The sequence below is a fragment of the Lissotriton vulgaris genome, chromosome 12 (genome assembly GCF_964263255.1).
Source record: "Lissotriton vulgaris chromosome 12, aLisVul1.2, whole genome shotgun sequence".
Classification (NCBI taxonomy): domain Eukaryota; kingdom Metazoa; phylum Chordata; class Amphibia; order Caudata; family Salamandridae; genus Lissotriton; species Lissotriton vulgaris.
This window is the reverse complement of record NC_141700.1, coordinates 513,896,080-513,915,016: the sequence shown is the minus strand read 5'-3', so window position 1 is coordinate 513,915,016 and position 18,937 is coordinate 513,896,080. Positions and strand designations below refer to the sequence as shown.

At 45.8% G+C, this 18,937-nt stretch overlaps 1 protein-coding gene across 2 annotated transcripts in view; it reads right to left on the bottom strand.

The window, feature by feature from the left end:
* The window catches only part of SF3B3 (splicing factor 3b subunit 3), a 274,045-nt gene that overhangs the window by 161,159 nt on the left and 93,949 nt on the right, over window positions 1–18,937 (bottom strand). For both annotated transcript variants that reach the window (XM_086945281.1, XM_086945280.1), the window contains exons 14-15: window positions 16,191–16,346; window positions 1,705–1,848 (exon numbers count right to left, since the gene is read on the bottom strand). In XM_086945281.1, the coding sequence (XP_086801407.1) occupies window positions 1,705–1,848; window positions 16,191–16,346 (300 nt within the window). The remainder of the gene's footprint in view (window positions 1–1,704; window positions 1,849–16,190; window positions 16,347–18,937) is intronic.

The following is an 18,937-nucleotide window of genomic DNA, read 5'->3' as shown; positions in this document are numbered from 1 at the left end:
TAGAGTGGTACAGGTGTCTTGTCAACGACTTCAATGGCAAACATGTCAAGCTCAATGCTCTTAACATCGTAGTTGTCAAGGACGATCAGATTTGGCAATGATGTAATGAAGGAGGTAATGTTTTTTCTGATTTTCACTTATTTGAATCTCTCCTCTGTTGGGGTACAATGCACAGTTTGGCATCTTACCTGTGGAACTATTGAGTTCCCAGGAGGGCTTTTCATATTCCCTTTCCCCTTGCCCAGAGTTATTCCAGCCTGATCGAGTTCTAATTCCTTTCCTAATCTTTGAGGGTTCTTTCCATCGCCTCACAAAATCCATATTCCTTAATGGAATGAAAAGGCTGACACACTACAGACTCTTGCTGCAGCTCAGGGGCAGCCTCCTTCCTCCACAGGAAGCCCTGCACAAATCAAAGAACAAAAGCTACACTCACTCACTAGCTAGGTATACAAAAAATAATAAAGACATCGATTGAAACCACAAAAAGTTGTTTGTAAGGGAGTATTTTCAGCGGATCCCAGTCACATGAGCGAAAAAATACAAAGTGATTGAGTGGCCACTGGCAATAGAGCGTACCTAGTGTAGTGGAAGCTCCTGGAACTTAAAGGCAGGAGGTATTTTTTAACTCTTGTGATGTAAGCTTATCAAACTATGCTTTTCCTCATTAGAGCTGTAGGAGGCAAGGTGTATTATCGATGCTGCAATACAGATTTGAGAAAGGGATTTTGGCAACAAAAAAACACAACATATGTAAAACTTTGCCTACTATAGGTTTTTGGCGGTTGTATATTATTTATGTAACACTGCCAAACTTAGCTTGTGGACCTCTTTTGCGATCCAAATCTTGAATAAAGAATTGATTGAGGGCCCTGTGCTACATTGGACATGTTGGACTCTGTCTCTTCAACTGATATGTGGATGTACCCATATGATGAAGTGTTCCTGGAAATTATTTTAACATTCATTACCATCAATGAAGAACCTACAATACAAAACAGCAAATACAAGGATGGATAGTCTAGAAAATCTACACAATAACTTGTGATTTTCCTTCAAACAGTACACAGCAGCACATGTACTTCAGTTAAAGGAAACACCTTAAAGTTTGTCCTCCTTTGACTAACAGCAGGCCCACATGATAACTGTCTCTTTTGAGGGGAACTTAACTTAAAAAAAAAACATTTGTTGGAATCCCTACGTACCAGTGTGAATGGTTTCAAATTTTGTTCAGTTAACTCGCTGAACGACTTTATAAAATCCAGATGGCAAAGTCTTCACAAAAAAAACAAAGAAAGTAAAAATCACTTCATAAAATATTTATATTATCCAAAGAAATATCAAGGCTACTGGCCCCAATATGCTTCACAAATGCCCCATTTGGCGCAATCTAAAACATTCCTTGTAGAAAGATATGGCCAATGTCCCTCTTGGAGTCACCTTCACATTGTTTCATATTGCTTAAGTTACTAAAGTACAATGTGCAAGTACAAGGGGGAATTTAAAATCATTAAATACTTTACAATTCTCTATATGCAGGGAACTCAACCATCATATCAGACAAGGACATTTTGGACAGCTGGATGGTGCCCATCTGACATTACAGCCCCTCAAACAGTGCTTTTTAGCCCCCTAGAAAGTTTGACAACCCCTGCGCTACCCAACCCAAGATCATAGCACAATCATGTACAGTGCTGCTCTCACCTGTAGTCCAATGTTCAAGTACAAGAAGCCAATTGATCCACGCTCCCCCAGCTCGTCTTGTTTCTCTGCGCCTCCCATTTCGACAATACACAAGGCTTCAGGCTGGGCAGGGAGTGCCTGCATACTCAACGGCTGCAAACAGTCCTATGAAACAGGAAAAGTACAGAGTAAGGCTAGGAACTCTACCTTAAATTACCTAAACGTTAGTTGACAGATGTTGGACGACAAAATTAGTCCTGTAAAACATTTATGTGAGAGTTTGCACTGAGAGCTACTCCTATCACACAAGACTGGTTTGTATGGCCATCAACCGAGTCAGTGTCTCACAGTATGGTACTATACTACCAATTTTGCTCATAACACTGGTGCTGGATGGAAAGTCCAGTTTCACTTGAAAATTATCTTAAGTAGTCCTAAACCTCCTACAGACCGATTAACTTTTAGCCTTTAGAATTAGAATAGGATATCAGCTAAAATTAGCTGACCAAAATATTAATTCCTCAAGTACCTACAATGAATATCCAGGAGGTCTAAGTAATGACCTAGACTTGTCTATATTAATTCTTGCCAAGACAGAGCACGTGAAGTAGGTATTGTACTATAAGTAAGTCAACATCAACGGTTACCACAAGAGAATAGCTGCCTTTCATCTGATGGATTAAGCCTTGCCCTAAATATCAGGTTCTCAGCGCTACACTCCCACCGTTTGGAAATGTTGAAGTTCTTGGAGTAATGCATCACAAGAACTTTCTTATATGTGATGTACACACTTTGTACAGTTCTACACCCTAAATGCACTAATCTGCACTCAAATGCATGAAACCTTGGCTATTACTCTTACCTCAGATTTCAAAGCAGCACTGAGAAACTTACATCCAGCAAATTAAAGAATCAAGAGGCCAGTGACTAGATCTGAGAATAGCCTTAAAAGACTCGCGATATACCCATCAATACTGGATCTGGAGCTAAAACAAATTGACAAATAAGAGCCACAGTGCAGAAACGGGATCTGCAATCCAAACCACCTTTGGACCAAAACTACAAGAGATACATTACTTAACTGAAAATCTTCATTCATTTACTTAGTATTATAGCTTGTTTACGTGATCTTGAACAACATTCGGGTTCAAGTTCTGCAAAGGCAGGCTGTAGGAAGCTGGCTTTTTATGTAGTGTGCCAAAATGAAGTACACTATAAAGAAAGTCCGGCATACAGGGCTTAAATTAATAATCCCAAATGCTCTCTTTTGTGGTAGTGTGGGCAAGCAGTTTAGGTTCATCAGAGGGTAGTGTTAAGCATTTGTTGAACACACAGTCAATAAGGATTAGTTACTTACCTGTAATCCTAGTTCTCTTCCAGGGGTATCCTCATCAAAGTCATAAGCATTATAATATTCCCGCCCATGCGCGGGACCCCGGAAACACTATATTATATGTGCCCCATATATATATATATATATATATACACATATTATATATACAAACATGCAATAGCAGCCAAATCACATCAGAGCTGAAATATGCTGTGAAGAATTTCCACCATACATGAATAATATGCATTAGAAACATGGGAAACACCAAAGATTGTTTAGAAACTGTTTTAATGCTTAGGCAGCAGTAGAAATTCTTATAACTCACTGAAAGCATAGAAAGCTCCCAGGCTGCATTGCAAACACACAGTCTAAAAAGACTGAAAAGCTAACTTGTAGCTGTATACAAAAAACTGACACCGTGCCTTTAAGGCACCCATGACCCCCGGTAACCCATCATGCCTCAGGGGTGACAGTTAGGTCAGTTGTTCTTTTCGGAGACTGAAAACAAACCCAGTAACAAAATAGGTTAACAATATCTCCTTATTAAAGAGTATCCTTTGCCCGGGGAGGCGGGAGGGTTGCTTATGACTTTGACGAGGATACCCCTGGAAGAGAACTAGGATTTCAGGTAAGTAACTAATCCTTCTCTTCCAGGGGATCCTCATCAATAGTCATAAGCATTAGAATAGAATAGCGAGCCTCTTCTCTTCCCTGCGGGCAAAGGAATGATAAGACAGTAATCTCATCATCAAGTCTGAGTAGGCTATAGGCTACCCAAACAGATTCCTCAAGGAGGCTTGCCCTACTTGAGTATCGGCCCTGGAATCAGATTCGAGACAGTAATGCCTCGTAAAGGTATGAACCGATTTCCAGGTTGCAGCCTTGCATATTTCTGACATTGGAATGTCATGCAAGAAAGCTACTGTAGCGGCTTTCCCTCTAGTGGAATGCGCTTTGGGTGACAACAACTAAGGCTTGCCTGCAAGCTGATAGGCCAATTTAATGCAAGAGACACTCCATCTGGAGATGGACCTCTTGGCCGCTGGAAAACCGGTCCTCATTGAACCATAGTTCACAAACAGTTGATTCGTTTTCCTAATCCCTTTAGTCCTTTCCAAATAGAACTTGAGCACTCTCTTAAGATTTAAGGAGTGAAGTGACCGCTCGGCTGGGGTCGTAGGATTTGGAAAAAACGAAGGGAGGGAAATGGACTGATTTATATGAAAATCAGAAATGACTTTAAGCAAGAAAGATGGGTGCGCCCTTAGGACTACTCTATTGTGGTGAAAAACAGTATATGGTTCCTTCGCACAGAGCGCTTGTATCTCACTTACTCTGCGCGCCAAAAAAGCCGCCTTCCAAGAGATGTGGCAAGGAGGCCGTGTGGATGGGCACGAAAGGAGGTGACATTAACCTAGATAGAACCAGGTTCAATTCCCATGGAGGAGAAGGATTTCGCACAGGGGGATACACTTTTTTCAACCCCTGGAGGAAGTCCTTAACCACTGGAACCTGAAAGAAAGAAATCTGATCAGGTGATTTTCTGTATGCTACTATGGCTGACAAATGCACCCTAATGGAAGTATATTTCAAACCAGAAGTTGCCAGGGAAAGGAGGTATGGCAGGATTACCTCCTCCTGCCCTTTAGTCGGATCTAAGTGATGATCCCTACACCATATGTAGAACCTTTTCCACTTGAACGAATAGGACGCTCTCGTGGAAGGCCTCTTAGCCTCCTTTAAAATGTTCATGCATTCGGGAGGCAAGTTCAAATGTCCATATTGCAGGACCTCAGGAGCCATGCTGTTAGGTTCAGTGATGGGAGGTTGGGATGCATTATCCTCCCGTTCATCTTGCTCAACAGGTCCGGCCTGCAAGGAAGTCGTCTGTGTGGACACACAGACAGATGTAGAAGGTCCGGGTACCACCACTGCCGTGGCCAATCCGGAGCTATCAGGATCATCTCCATGTTCGACCTGAGGAGCTTGGACACTACCTTCGGAATCAGAGCCAGGGGAGGAAACGCGTAAGCGAATGTTCCCGACCAATCCATCAGGAGAGCATTCCCCTGCGTTCCTGGCCGGTAAACCTGGATGCGAAGGCGTGGCATTTGGCGTTTTCGGCGTCTGCAAACAAGTCTATGGTTGGACGACCCCAGCAACGAAAAAGCTCTTCTACCACTTCGTCATTTAGCACCCAGTCTGGCTGATCTTCGAAGTGCCTGCTGAGTGCGTCTGCTTTTACCTTCAACTCGCCTGGAAGGTGCACCGCCACTACTGTGAGGCCTCGAGAGAGAAGCCAATGCCGCATTGTCTGAGCCTCTCGAGAGAGTGGGCGAGATCGTGTGCCTCCTTGTTTGTTCAGATAGAACATGGTGGTCGTATTGTCCGTCTGAACGAGGACTGAATTGGACTCGATCACTGGAAAGAAAGCTTTGAGAGCCAGGAATACCGCTCTGAGTTCCAGCATGTTGATGTGGTATGTCTGCTCCTGCGCAGACCACTTGCCTTGAATTTGAAGCGGACCCATGTGCGCTCCCCAGCCTTGCAGAGAGGCATCCGTAACTATAGACTGGGATGGAAGAGGTTGGTGAAACGGTACTCCCACCAGCACATTCCTCCTCCGAGTCCACCATTTGATGGCATCCTTCGTCGCTTGGGAAAGAGTGATACGATCTTCCCAACGCCCTGTCGCTTGGTCCTACTGGTCCTCTAGAGCCTGCTGCAGAGGACGCATTCTCAGCCTGGCGTTTGGGATGAGAAAAACGCAGGACGCCATGAAACCCAGCAGGGGATGCTACTTGTCGGGCTGTTGGAAACAGAGACTCTAGCAGAATCCCACATTTCTAATTCATGGAAAAAAGTCTCTCCTCCGAAAGAAACGCTTTCCCCAATTTAGTGTCCAGAACGGACCCTAGGTAGTGGATGGACTGTGTAGGCCGCTGTACTGACTTCTCCAGGTTCACATGGAGACCGAGTCTGTGCAACTGGTGCAGGCAAAGTTGCAGATCGTGCGTTACCTGTACCGGAGATGGGCCCTTAAGGAGCCAGTTGTCCAGGTATGGGTAGATGAAGAGTCCCTTTTTGTGAAGAAAAGCCATCACCACTGCTATGCATTTGGTGAAGACTCGTGGTGCGGACTGGAGACCGAAGGCTAGCACCTTGTACTGGTAGTGTTTGCTCCCTACGACAAACCTCAAGTACTTGCGATGTTGTAGAGCAATTGGAATGTGAAAGTACGCATCTTGCAGATCCACCGAACACATCCAATCTCCGGCTTGAAGATGTGGGCATATTTGGTGAAGCGCTAACATGCAGAACTTTTCTTTGACGATGACTTTGTTCAATAGACGCAGATAGAGTATTGGTCTGAACTTGTCCTCCTGATCTTTTTTGGGGACAAGAAAATATCTGGAGTAGACTCCCTTTCCTCTTTGAGAGGGAGGAACTTCCTCTATAGCTCTTTTTTGTAGTAGAACTTTCACCTCTCTTCGGAGCAAGCTTAGCTGGTGAGGGCAAGAGTTCTTTGGAAGAATGCTCTTCGGAAGCGCACGGAAACGTAGCCTGTATCCATTGCGCAGTATATTCAGCACCCACTGATCCTTTGTGATGCTGACCCACTCTGCCAGGTGTTGTGAAGCACTTCCTCCCACTGGAGTGGGCAACGGCGCCAGAGGAAGCCACTGCTCAGGCCTTTCCTCCTCTTGTGGTGTTAGAGGACTGTTGGTGACCTCCTCTACCTCTGTTGGCTTTGCCTCGAAACTGGGATTTACCCTGGTTCTTACTTTGGGACCACTGAGAGGTTTGAACCCTCTGTTGAGCCCCTCTCCCCCTGTTGGTCTTAAAGCGGCGTTTGAATTATTTTTGTTTTTTCCAAACCCACCTCTTTCACTGTATCTAGTTCCGTCTTCATACGGGTCATCTCTTATTCAGCATGTTCCCCGAAGAGAGAGGAACCCGAAAAGGGAAGATTAATGATGCGATGCGGAGCATCCGGCTTCAGACCTGTGAGACGCAACCAAGCAGACCTCCTGGCACAAACCCCATGTGAGTAGGAATGCGCCGCAAGCACTGCACCATCCGCAGCTGTGCTTATCAACTGGTTCGCCACCAGACATCCTTCTGTCACAGTCTCTTCAAAATCCTTCTGGTCTTCCTTTGGCAGTTTGGATTTGAACCTTTCCATGGAGTCCCATAAGGCTCTGTCGTATCGACCCAGAAGTGCAGCCGCACTGGAAACCTTCAGAGTGGAGGCAGCTGAATTGCAAACTTTGCGACCCCAGGAGTCCTGAGATTTGCTGTCTTGTCTGGTGGGACTGAAGAGGTAACAGCAACTGCATGAGTCTTCCTCGCCGCTGCCACTATCACAGAGTCCGCTGGAGGGTCAGATTTTACAAAGACCAGGTCAAAAGAGGCCGGTTTGTATTTCTTTTGAATGCGGTCTGGCACCGCTCTGATAGCAGCTGGAGTTAGGAAAACCTCTTTGACAGGATCCATAATCCCCGGGACTAAAGGCAGCAGTGGACGAGAGATAGCTTTTTTGTGCAAAGTCTCAAAAATTACTGTCGTAGTAACCTGAGGGACAGACATTTCAATGCTCCGCTTCTGAGCTCCGTTCTCACAGGTGATTTGCGCCTGGGAGGACTACGCTTGTCCATCTCCTCTACCAGACTGAAGAGGAGACCTGTGTTGTGGGCTGACATATTCTTTTATACGTTTGACAGCCCCCGAATCTCGCCAATGGTCCAAAGACTTGTACCATCTAGGTGACAGTCCGACTTGCGCAGCCGAAGGATCTGGCTGACGCACAGGAGATCTGCGCACAGGACTTCTGGACCTTGGAAGATGTTGTTGAGGAGCCAGACGACTGAAGTGGAATGACGAGAAGCTGACTCCGTTACCATGATCACAGAGTTTCTGGACTACGATCGAGCTCTTTCTGAATGTCTCGACGTCGAGCGTTCTTCTCTCGCCGCCGAACGCCTTTGGGGGGTCGGCGGGTCCAACAATCTCGACTTCGAATGCCTAGACGTCGAACGGCGATGTCCAGCCGTCGACGGAGCCTTCTGCCTCGACGTCGAGTGCCTGTGAGACGACGGCGGAGGGGTATTGGACACCCTCGACGCCGAGACACTGAAGGAGACTGCGTCCTCGACGCCGATCAACGTGTTTATGTCGACGGCGGAGGGGTCTTGGTCCTCGACGCCGAACGTTGTTTCTTAGACGACGGCGGAGGGGTCACACTTAGACGCCGGTCGTCGCCTGGATGACAACGGCGGAGGAGTGACCTCCCTCGACGCCGATCGTCGCCTGGTTGACGACGGCGGAGGGGCCTTTGATCTGGACGCCGACCGGTTGACGGCGGCGAAGTCACATCTCTCGACGCAGATCGTCGCCCGGTTGACGACGGCAGAGGGGATTTTGACGACTGAATTGGATCCTTCGACGTCGTCGACGTACCTGTTCTTCTTTTCGACGGCGAGCCCGCCGTCGACGGTACTTTCAAAGACAAACGATCCACTGGTGGTTCTATCCTCAGGGCCAAGCCGGACGCTGAAGCTGAAGGGATGGAAGACCTGTTTTTTGTAGATGTTTTAGTCTTCTTGGAACCCTTCTTCCCCGGAGACCTTCCTCTGGATGACCTATGAACCAGGCCATAGATGCAAATTCTCTCCCTGTCTTTGAGAGTTCTTCCTGACAGGTGCTCGCAGTGAGGACAGGTGCCTGGATCATGTTCTTCAGGCAGACACAGGATACAAACGTCGTGGTTGTCTGATTTTGCTTTCTTGTTGCCACAAGAAGGACACTTATCAAAAAGTGAAGGCATTTTCAGCTGAAAATGCTCACTAAACTGACTTAAAAAGGCAGTTCCTTACTTGACTAGTTGTAAAATGTCAAAGTAAGTAAAAAAGTTGTTTAAAGTGAAGTAATTTTCTGTCAGAAAACAGAAATTAGTGGAGCTGTGTAACCAGGATCCTTCCTGAAGGAGCCGGAAAGAACTGACCTAACTGTCACCCCTGAGGCATGATGGGATACCGGGGGTCATGGATGCCTTAAAGGCACGGTGTCAGTCTTTTGTATACAGCTACCGGTTAGCTTTTCAGTCTTTTTAGACTGTGTGTTTGCAATGCAGCCTGGGAGCTTTCTATGCTTTCAGTGAGTTATAAGAATTTCTACTGCTGCCTAAGCATTAAAACAGTTTCTAAACAATCTTTGGTGTTGTTTCTAAAGCATATTATTCATGTATGGTAGAAATTCCTCACAGCATATTTCAGCTCTGATGTGATTTGGCTGTGTGTGTATATATATATATATATATATATATATGGGGCACATATAATATAGTGTTTCCGGGGTCCCGCGCATGGGCGGGAATATTCTAATGCTTATGACTTTGATGAGGATCCCCTGGAAGAGAAATGAGGGACACACTCGAGAAGAAACTCTAGACCAATTTGAAAAATAAATGTTATTTTTATATATATGTTAACGCCAAGACATTTGTAATTGGGCAAGTACTTTGAGATCAATTTCTACAGGTAAGTAAAATTGTAACAAGTAAATTTTTACGTGGTAATGCTTTCCTATGGAGAATGAAGCATATACTGCATTCAATTACCTGCAATCGTATTACAGGGGCCTCCTTTAGGACTTATGGTACGAGGGGGCCAAGATCCTAAGTACCAACAGCAGTTAAAGTTGACCTGATCTGGTGTGTCCGCGTGCAGAGGTGCTGAACTGGTTGGTAGCCTTACGCCCTACACCCAAGGCAAACAGGGAAGAGTGGGGTACCCAGAAAAAGGCTTCAGAAGGGGACGTGGGAGAAGTCCGGGAGCTTCCAACAAGGGCTCAGTTAGTGAGGTTCCTGGGAGCGGGGGGGGGGGGGGTACAGACGGGTGCCTTGGGCCGGGCCCGAGGGTCCAGAGTGGTTTGGTCGGCTGGCCCTGTGCATCAAAGACACTCATTCTTCTTGGTTAGACCTGCAGAGTATAGAGGAACAGAACAGCTGGGCCACTCAGCTGCCTCTGCAATGCTGATGTTCCTGATCAGCTGGTCAGTGGTTTTGGCATTGAAGTCCAGATTGGACTTAAAACAAGCTCTGGTTGCTGCAAGGGGTCCGGTACCCCAGGTATTGGTGCAGGGAGGCTCTGGTTGGTCCTGGCATCTTCTCACTTGGTAGGGAAACTGGTCTTACCTCCTGGAGCACAATGACCTCCTCCAGGAGGGCTTATGTGTCAGTGGTCCTGGTGGTCAGCAGAACGGTGAACCGGACATTGTGGTCGGAGCCTGCAGGAAAGTGACTCCTCCACTTGAGGTGAGATGCTGATGGCTTGGTGAAGTGCTGGAGGCCCTCTGAGACTTGAAGATGCACAGCTGCAAGTCAGATTGTTGGGACAGGAGCAGGCAGGGTTTGAGGCCCAAGTCCACCAGTAGTCCAGTGTTCTCACTTCTTCGGCTTTTCTTGGTCTTTTTTCGCTGGGGAATCCTTCTTTTGTGGAGCACACCAGGGAGCCCACCTTAGGGGTGTGACTGGCCTGGTGATGCATCACTCGTCCTTGCATAGCTAATTTACCACCTGGTGCCAAATAGGCCTCAGGGCAGGGGGTGGCATATCGCAGGTCTAGGGGAAGCCCGGGTCGCACATCAAAGGCAGCAGAGGCTGTGAAGCCTCTGGCCTTGGTATGCAGATTCACTAGCCATCCTTCTGGAGGAGGTGTGAACAAGTCCTGCCAGGGCAGGCATTGTTTCTGATCTCAGAACGCAGGCCCTCACCTCCAGGGGGTCAGAAACTAATCTGTGGTGGCGGGCTGGAAGATACCAGTCAGTCTGCACATAACAGGCAGGTAGGTTTTCAGGGGGCACCTCTAAGGTGCCCTCTAGGTGTATATTTAAAATCAACTACGGGCATCAATATGGAATTAAGACAAGGTGTTTGATGACAAACACCACAGGTTTCAGAGAAGCCTTCATGTAGCTGGGGAACTCATAATGACCAGTGCCTAGAACATATACTTAGGATGGCTTCCCTGTTCACTTGTACTATCTAGCAATTGAACTTGACAGCACGGGGGGCATATCTGCTCATGCAAATATGTCCAACCAAGTAATATAATGCACCCTGCCTTAGGGCTATAAGGCCTGCTGTAAGGGTAACTTGCATATACTGCATGCAGTGTGTCGGCATGGCACACTGCGTGTGCCCCATGTCGTGTTTTCACACTGGTTTGCACAATTTCACACAGCCTGCAATGGCAGTCTACACGAGTTTGGTGGTGGGTCCTTTAGGGTGGCACAATACATGTTGCAGCCCTTAGGGACCCTCTTTAGTACCCATGTCCTAGTTACTATTTACTTGGGACTTACAGAGGTGTTAAAGGTCTTGTCAACTGGGGAATAATTAAACAGTTACCTTGTTTTAGGTAAAGAGCACTGGCACCGGGGGCCTGGTTAGCAGAAACCCAGTGCACTTCAAAGTTGCATCAGATACTAGGCAAAAAGTGGGGGTTACCATGTCAAAGGGGCACTTTTTTTACACAGGCTAACAAGGGAAAATGCTCTGGTCCACAAAAATCTGAATAAAAACACACGCCATGGAGGCTCTCATGCCTACATCAATGACTACATTTATCTTGAAGTATGGATGCACTTGAGAAAGCCTCTCTCAAAGCTATCCAAAAATCCAGGGTTTGGACTGCAGGTGCTGGTTAATAAGAGTACATAAAATTTGCTCGAGGTAACAGCTGCACTTTTCTGCTGCATTATCTTGCAACCAGATGGGAGGCAGACCACAAACAATTCCGAAATAAATATTTCACATTTGAGGAATTGCTGACTGGCTGTTACTAACCTGCCTGAATGATCATCTCTCAAGGCAAAACAAAATGTTGGCAGTCAATAGCTTTAGGACCAACAGTCAACTGCACTCATTGAAGAAAATGATCAAGATGCCACTTCCTCCTATTCTCCTCTACCAAACCTTGCAGAACTCATACCTACCAAAAGGGTAAGACAAGAAATAACCCACTAGCTACTTTAGGAGGACAAAATACCAAAGCTTTTTTCAAAGTGGATGGGGAGGCTACATCAATTCTTGAAGACAGCGCTCTAGGTGATGATCACTTTCAATCACCTGAGCATGGGAGTTGCAGCAACATTTTAACTACGCAGCACTAAAACGGAGCAGAAAACGAACCCATAAACTGTTCTTATGGCTTCTAAGAGGCATCTGAGACTGAGGCACACAAAAAAGAAATCTTATCAGTGGAGCTACAAATATGTAAACAGAGGGCACATCAGTAGCTGGACTTTTCGATCTTGTAATTTCCATAAAGTGTAGTTAAGCAAGGGCACTGAGCTTCACTTGGATAATTTCACAACAACATCTTGAATATATATATTGCTGACAGTACTTCATCTTGGTGGTACAGTGCCCCCAACTTCCATTCTATTTTACAGTAAGAGTAAATGCAGGAAATGATTGAAGTTGTGTCCCCAAAAAATTAAGAGACCTTTGAACCACTAGAATAGTTGCTATTAACAATAACAGTTGTAGAATCTGTTGAAGAGAATAAATCAATTGAGATTCAGAGACCTCAATAAAACAGCCCTGCAATGAACTCAGCAACATTTTGGGTGACACTGAAGAAGTGGAATCATGGATTGAATAGAGACCTTGAGTTTGTCTTGGATGACAATCCCCTTGAAATAAAAAGGAAGAAAGACTGAGTAGGCCTTTGTGCACTGCTAATTACCCCACATATTACATCAGTCCTGACATCTTCGTTGACATCATTGATAATATCACTGCAACATTTGCAACAATGATAAAACTGTGCATGGCAGGGGCACTAGTTATAGTTACCTTAGGGCACGAGTTATAGTATGTTCAGGTACGTATAACTAGAACTGCTGAATTTCCATGGTTTTTCTGCATGCAAAATCTGAAACTAAATATAACATCCCTGGAACCTGTTTTTTGTGAATTTCTACCTGCAACCTTTGGTTTATGCACTGAACTTTTATTTTTAATGTTAAGTAGTATTTAGTTACCCTATTTTAAGCCTTCAGTCGCGGGAGGTTGGCCACAGAGTCTGCGGCCAACCCCCCCCCCCGCCCGCAAGGCACCCAACCTCACATGTTCATCTGGTGGCCCATCCCCCGCCGATTTTGGCCCTAGGGACGCCATTGCCTGGGCAGTCAATGGTGGAAGCCCTGGCTCCACCCAGGACACCCAGAGTACGGTTATTGGTGGGTGTGTGGGGAGCTCCAATGCCCCCGAAATCCCAGTGGGAGCGGACATTGTCCCACACACAGAGAATCGAAAAAAATGCTGCTCCTTTGTGTAGTGGAGCAATTTCTTTTATCTGTTTCCCAGCCAGTTTCACAGTGGGCAAGGAAACAGATAAATAGTCCGCTCCCACCAGGCGACAGCAAACAAGCTATGCCCCGAGCGTAGGTAGCACGGGACACAGGAGGAGCATGGCCCTGGGAGATGGGACGGACGACCCATCCACATACTGCATATCTGCCATGCCCTGGGGTCAAAATTAGCCTGGGGAGAGGGAGCCACATGCCCCACTCCTCAATGATATTCATTAATACACACCTAGGACCTGGCCCACCTGAGAGGCTTAGAAAAACAAGCGTGGCAACCCAAATTTTTTAACATTTTTTTTTAAGTTTACAGTGGATTTGCAAATCATTTGCTAATACGCTAAAACAATCTGGGGATGGAGCTGATGCCCTTGACTCCCAAAGACTTTTCTACAACAAAACAAACTGCAAACATCCGGGCCCAACACTAGGCGGCCATCTATGCATAGTGTGTAATCTGCAGCTCATATGCCTCGAACATTAAGTTTTTCAGGAAAAATACTTTACACTTTAAAAAGTGGACAGTGCAGTTTTCAGGTTTAGCAATGTTAAGCTATGGGAGGATACCAGAATGCAGTTTTGCAGTAAATACTGGACTTATACATTCCGTCTCGGGGTTCTAGAGTCAACACCAGGCAAAGTTCAAATCAGCACCAAGACTGCACCACCAGCAGGCACAGAGGCAGCTAGGTGCAGAGGTCAAATTCGTGGTCAAGCGCCCAATGTTAATCAATGGAGACAGGAGGTAATTGAAGTCGTGCTGCTCACAGGTGAGTAAAGCAGTGTCAGGAGGCGATTTCCTGGAGTTAAGGTAAGCACAGGAGAGCCACGAGGCAGCACCAAACTTGCACCCTAAGCGGCACAGGGGTGGCTGAGTGCAGAGTGCCAACACAGCACTGGGTGCCGAATGCAATTCAATGGAGGAGATCAGTCTTGAAGAAAGGCTGCAGGTCCAGGCCAGGAGGCTGGATGAAGACGCCCAAGGCTGCCCAGGTATGTGGAGATGCTTGAGAGACATAGGGACACTGTTGGCCAAGCTCCCAAAGGCACAGAGACTTCAGGTACAGGGAAAAGTCTTACCAGGCAGATCACGGTCCGGGTTGGGGGGGGTTGGGGGTGGGGGGGGGGAGTCTTCGAGTTGAGGCAGTAGGCTTCGAAGTGAAGTCCGGCTGGGGTCAGCCCATAGTGAACCCTTGCTCAGAAGTGCTTGGAAACCTTCACAGGACTGGTGTATCACTTGGACTTCGGCCGTGGGCATTTGGTGTAGAGACACTGGTTTCACAGTTCCTCAGGGCAGAGTTCTTTGAGGTTGGTTTCTACTGAACAGGTCGAAGGCAGGCAGTCCTACCAAGGCTTTGTAGGTTGCTAGGTCGTCTTTTGGCACAGGATCGTGAAGGGCTGCAGACAGGCCAGTAGGGCTGGGGCCATGTCAGTTGATGTCTGTAGGCTTCTCTGCTGGTGCAACACTGTCTTCTTAGGTCGTCAGGAATCTTGATTTCAGGGTCTGGGGGTGTCACCTAAATACAAGATTTAGGGGAGTGACATGCCACCCTCCTGTGAGAGGGACATAGCCCCAGCACTGATTGGATAAGTCCCACAATCTTCCAGATGGTAGGCACTGAAAACTGTGCTTCTCTTCGCCTCCTGCACCTGTGAAGTGGAGTTGACAATGGGGGCACACCTCCTACTCTAAGTTTTCATGCCGGTGTTCTCGCCAAAAGTGGGGGTTTGAACCGGGGACTGGCAACTGCTGGCAGCAGCAGAGGCTGGGGTCGCATTACAAAGGCAGCAAGACCTTTGAAACTTCCCTCTCGAGCACTCTGCTCACCCTGGGGGAAGGAGGTCAGACACTTCTGCCCCGAATGTGCTTTGTTTCTCGCCTCTGAAAGCAGGGACTCAACCCAGGGGCCTGAAAAATGTTTGGTGGCGACAGGCTGCCTAAAGCCAGTCAGGAACCACATCAGGGTTAGTAGGCTTTCAGGGGGCACCTCTCAGGAGTTGGTTGGTACTAAATACTCCTGGCTCATTAAAGGCATCATGGTGCTGCGGAACTCGAGATGTCAAGATTCCAGCCCATGAACTCTCAATGGCTTCCCTGGCACTTCAATATTAAGACTAGACTTAAATATTGTAGGGACATATATGCTCATGCAGATGTGCCCACACCTGAGATATAATGCACCCTGCCTTAGGGTATATAAGGCCTGATAGAGGGGCGATTTACCTATACCTCAGTCAGTGCTGCTTGGCATGGCACACAGGCAGAGTGCCATGTCGACTCTGTTGTTTTTGTCTCCACCAGGGCATGCAGGCTGCAGAGGCAGTTAGCATGGCCCTGGTGAGGAGTCCCTAGGGGACTGTCTTCAGTGCCAATGCCCAAGGTGCCAGGTGTAGCATTTACTAGGTACTTCCAAGGGGGCCTGAAGTTGCGAATTGTGGTACAGCTTTAGGGAAAGAACACTAGTACTGGGAACCTGGACAGCAGGGTCCCAGTACACGAAATGAAATGAAAAATGAAATGAAATGTAAATTTATAAAGCGCGATTGCTGCACTGGGGCGTCCAAGCGCTAGCCTCAGTCAGTCAAAGTTGCATCAAAAGCCAGACAAAAAGTGGGGGGTACTGTAACAGAAACCCACTTTCCCACAAAGTCCTATATGGACTTAGAAGAGAAAGTGTTGGTAAAAAACAGGCAACCAAGTAAAATGGGGAAAGTGCAAACAGGAACAGTCAGCTCAGCAGGAAATCCACTAGATGTTTATTTCAGTTAAACAAAAGAGGCAAAATATCACTCTACTTACCGATGGATCGAGCGAAATGATGCGGACAGTATTATCCACCAGCCCGACTGCAAGAAAACGTGAGCGCTGCTCTCCTGGTGGGACGTTAGCCAAACTCATGCATACCACATCTGCAGACATTTCTTTGCGCTCTGTGTACTCATTCAACTGTCCTGACTGCAAGAGGCAAAGAGAGAAATTATTACCTGGCATCTAGGAAATACATTGCATTACATTTCTGCACCCATAGCAAAAAATACACAGACATTACATTACTACATTTAGACATAAATATTTCCTCCCTAATGACCCGAAGCTTCAGGACTCAAAATATTTTTTATGCTTTCATAGCCATGTCCTAGTAGACTGCTCTAACAAAATCTATGCACTTTTGTACAGAATAGTGGAATATCTTACCAGGCTAGACTATATGATAAGCAACCACAAGCTATAGATTGGGATTGATATGTGCAAGACACCAAGCATGCACAAACACATGAATGCCCAAGTGAAGCGACGCCTCAGTTTAGTAAAGTGATTTTGTATTTAACATAAAGGAAGTCCCAAGACAAGAGCCAACAAGGTTAGAAATCAGACCACATTTACTACAAAGAAACATGATAGATAGATAGATAGATAGATAGATAGATAGATAGATAGAGAAAATGTGAACTGCAAGCTTTACCCCATTAGGCACTTAATGGTTTTGACACCCAGAGCACAGCGCAATACGGGTTAGTCCGTTTTTTGGGATAAACTAGTGAGTGCAAAGACCTTAATTCACTAACCCTAGCCCATTCTCCGAGCAAATCCAATGAAAATACCCATTACTAAAAAGTACAGCTCAAGTTGTCTCTTCAGCAACATGGGATCAAACACAATTGAAAAACTCTGCTTCTCATACTCGAGAGCAGGTCAGGAGAATACAGAGAAGAGGAGAATATATAGGCAGAAAAAAGGTTTCACAAAGAGGCTTTGCATGCCTGCTTATCTGTCATGTGTTGCAAAACCTCCATGTTTTAACATTTTATTGAAGATGAATATAAAATGCAACAATGGGACAATTCATGTTTTCGTGTGCCACATCACCTCGGAAAAAGCCACAACGCAGGCAGAAATGTGTTGCAAAAAGGTATAGCCTGATCTACAAATATCAATATGAGCGTCTGTCATAAAAGGAGAAACAGCTAAGTTAACTTATGTGAAATCATCTCTAGGTTCACCCAGAAATTATCTGTTGGCTATCTGACAGAAATAAGGGACACTACTACGCATCTAGGAGGAGATCATCAAGCGGTAGCCAAGCACGAGCAGGAAAATATTCAACTATATTGTTTGTTGCGGTCTAATGTGAAAAAAGCCAAATGTTAAGATTGGTTTGCTTCAAATGAGCAGACGTAACAGACTGCACCTGGGATCGTATCAGTAGTTTAGAGCACTGGCTATCTGGTCCCTTTAAATTTTTTATATGAACATATTTTTAATGGAAAATAAGTGTCCAGAATCCTACCCTTAGAAGAGGATTAATATTTAGGACTATCAATGATGATGGTCAATATGAACAGAAGTTACTTATCTGTAAACTGTAGTTCTCCAGTATGGGTGTCTTTCATAGATTCACAGGTTTGAATATTCCCCGACGTCGAAGTGGGAGTCCCACGGTAAATAACATAGCAATGTAGCTATAGCAAAAGTATATAGACAGAGAAAGCAAAAAAACAGAGCTTTCCTAGATATACAACATAACACTTCTATGATACGTCTTACTCATTATGTTTTGGTCCAAATGCCAGCCAATCCGGGGTCAGCACCCTCTTAGAATGTTCTCCTCAGAGGCTCAGGCTTTCAGATTTTCGTAGCACAGAGTAATATAGAGTCAGGAGATCAAGAGAGAGAAAGAGCCTCTGAGGGGAGAAGGGTGGGTCGCATGTGAATCTATGAAAGACACCAATACTGGAGAACCACAGTTTACAGGTAAGTAACTTCTGTTTTTCTCCAGTATTGGGGTGTCTTTCATAGATTCACATGCTTGATTAAGAGTAGTGAGCAGTAAAATTAAAATACAAGGTACTGATCAATCATCTTAATAATATTATAATGATAGCCATAATCATGTACAGTACAAAAGATTGAAGTAGAACATTGAAGAAGAAAGTACCTTGTATAGGAGGAGGGAAGCAACATAGGTTCACCTTATTTAAAAAGATTTCGAAGTACTGCTTGTCCCACAGCTGAATCAGCGTTGTCCGCAGCATCTAGACAGTAGTGCTTCGTAGAAGTGTGCCTGCTGGACCATGTTGCAGCAAAAAGCACTGTAGACGTGGAAACCTTTCTAGTAGAATGCGCTCTGACAGATGCAGGAAGTGGCTTTCCTGCTTGTCGATGGCAAAAGGCAATAGCAGAAGAAATCCAGCGTGCAATTGTCTATTTGGTGACTGGTTGTCCCTTCTGCATCATCCCATAGGCCACAAAAAGCTGGTCCAATTTACGCATTGTCGCTGTCTTTTGAAGATAGAATTTTAGACACCTTTTAATATCTAAGGAGTGTAGTGCTCTTTCTGCTGATGTCTGAGGACTAGGAAAAAAGGACTTTAAAACAAATGCTTCGTTGATGTGGAAGTCTGACGGCACCTTAGGGATAAAACTGGATAGGTGCGTAATAATACGGAGTCCTTGGTAAACTGCAGAAAAGGTGGTTTAGTAGTAAACGCCTGAATGTCACTGACTCGACGTGAGGAAGTGAGAGCCAGAAGTAGAGAAGTTTTCAA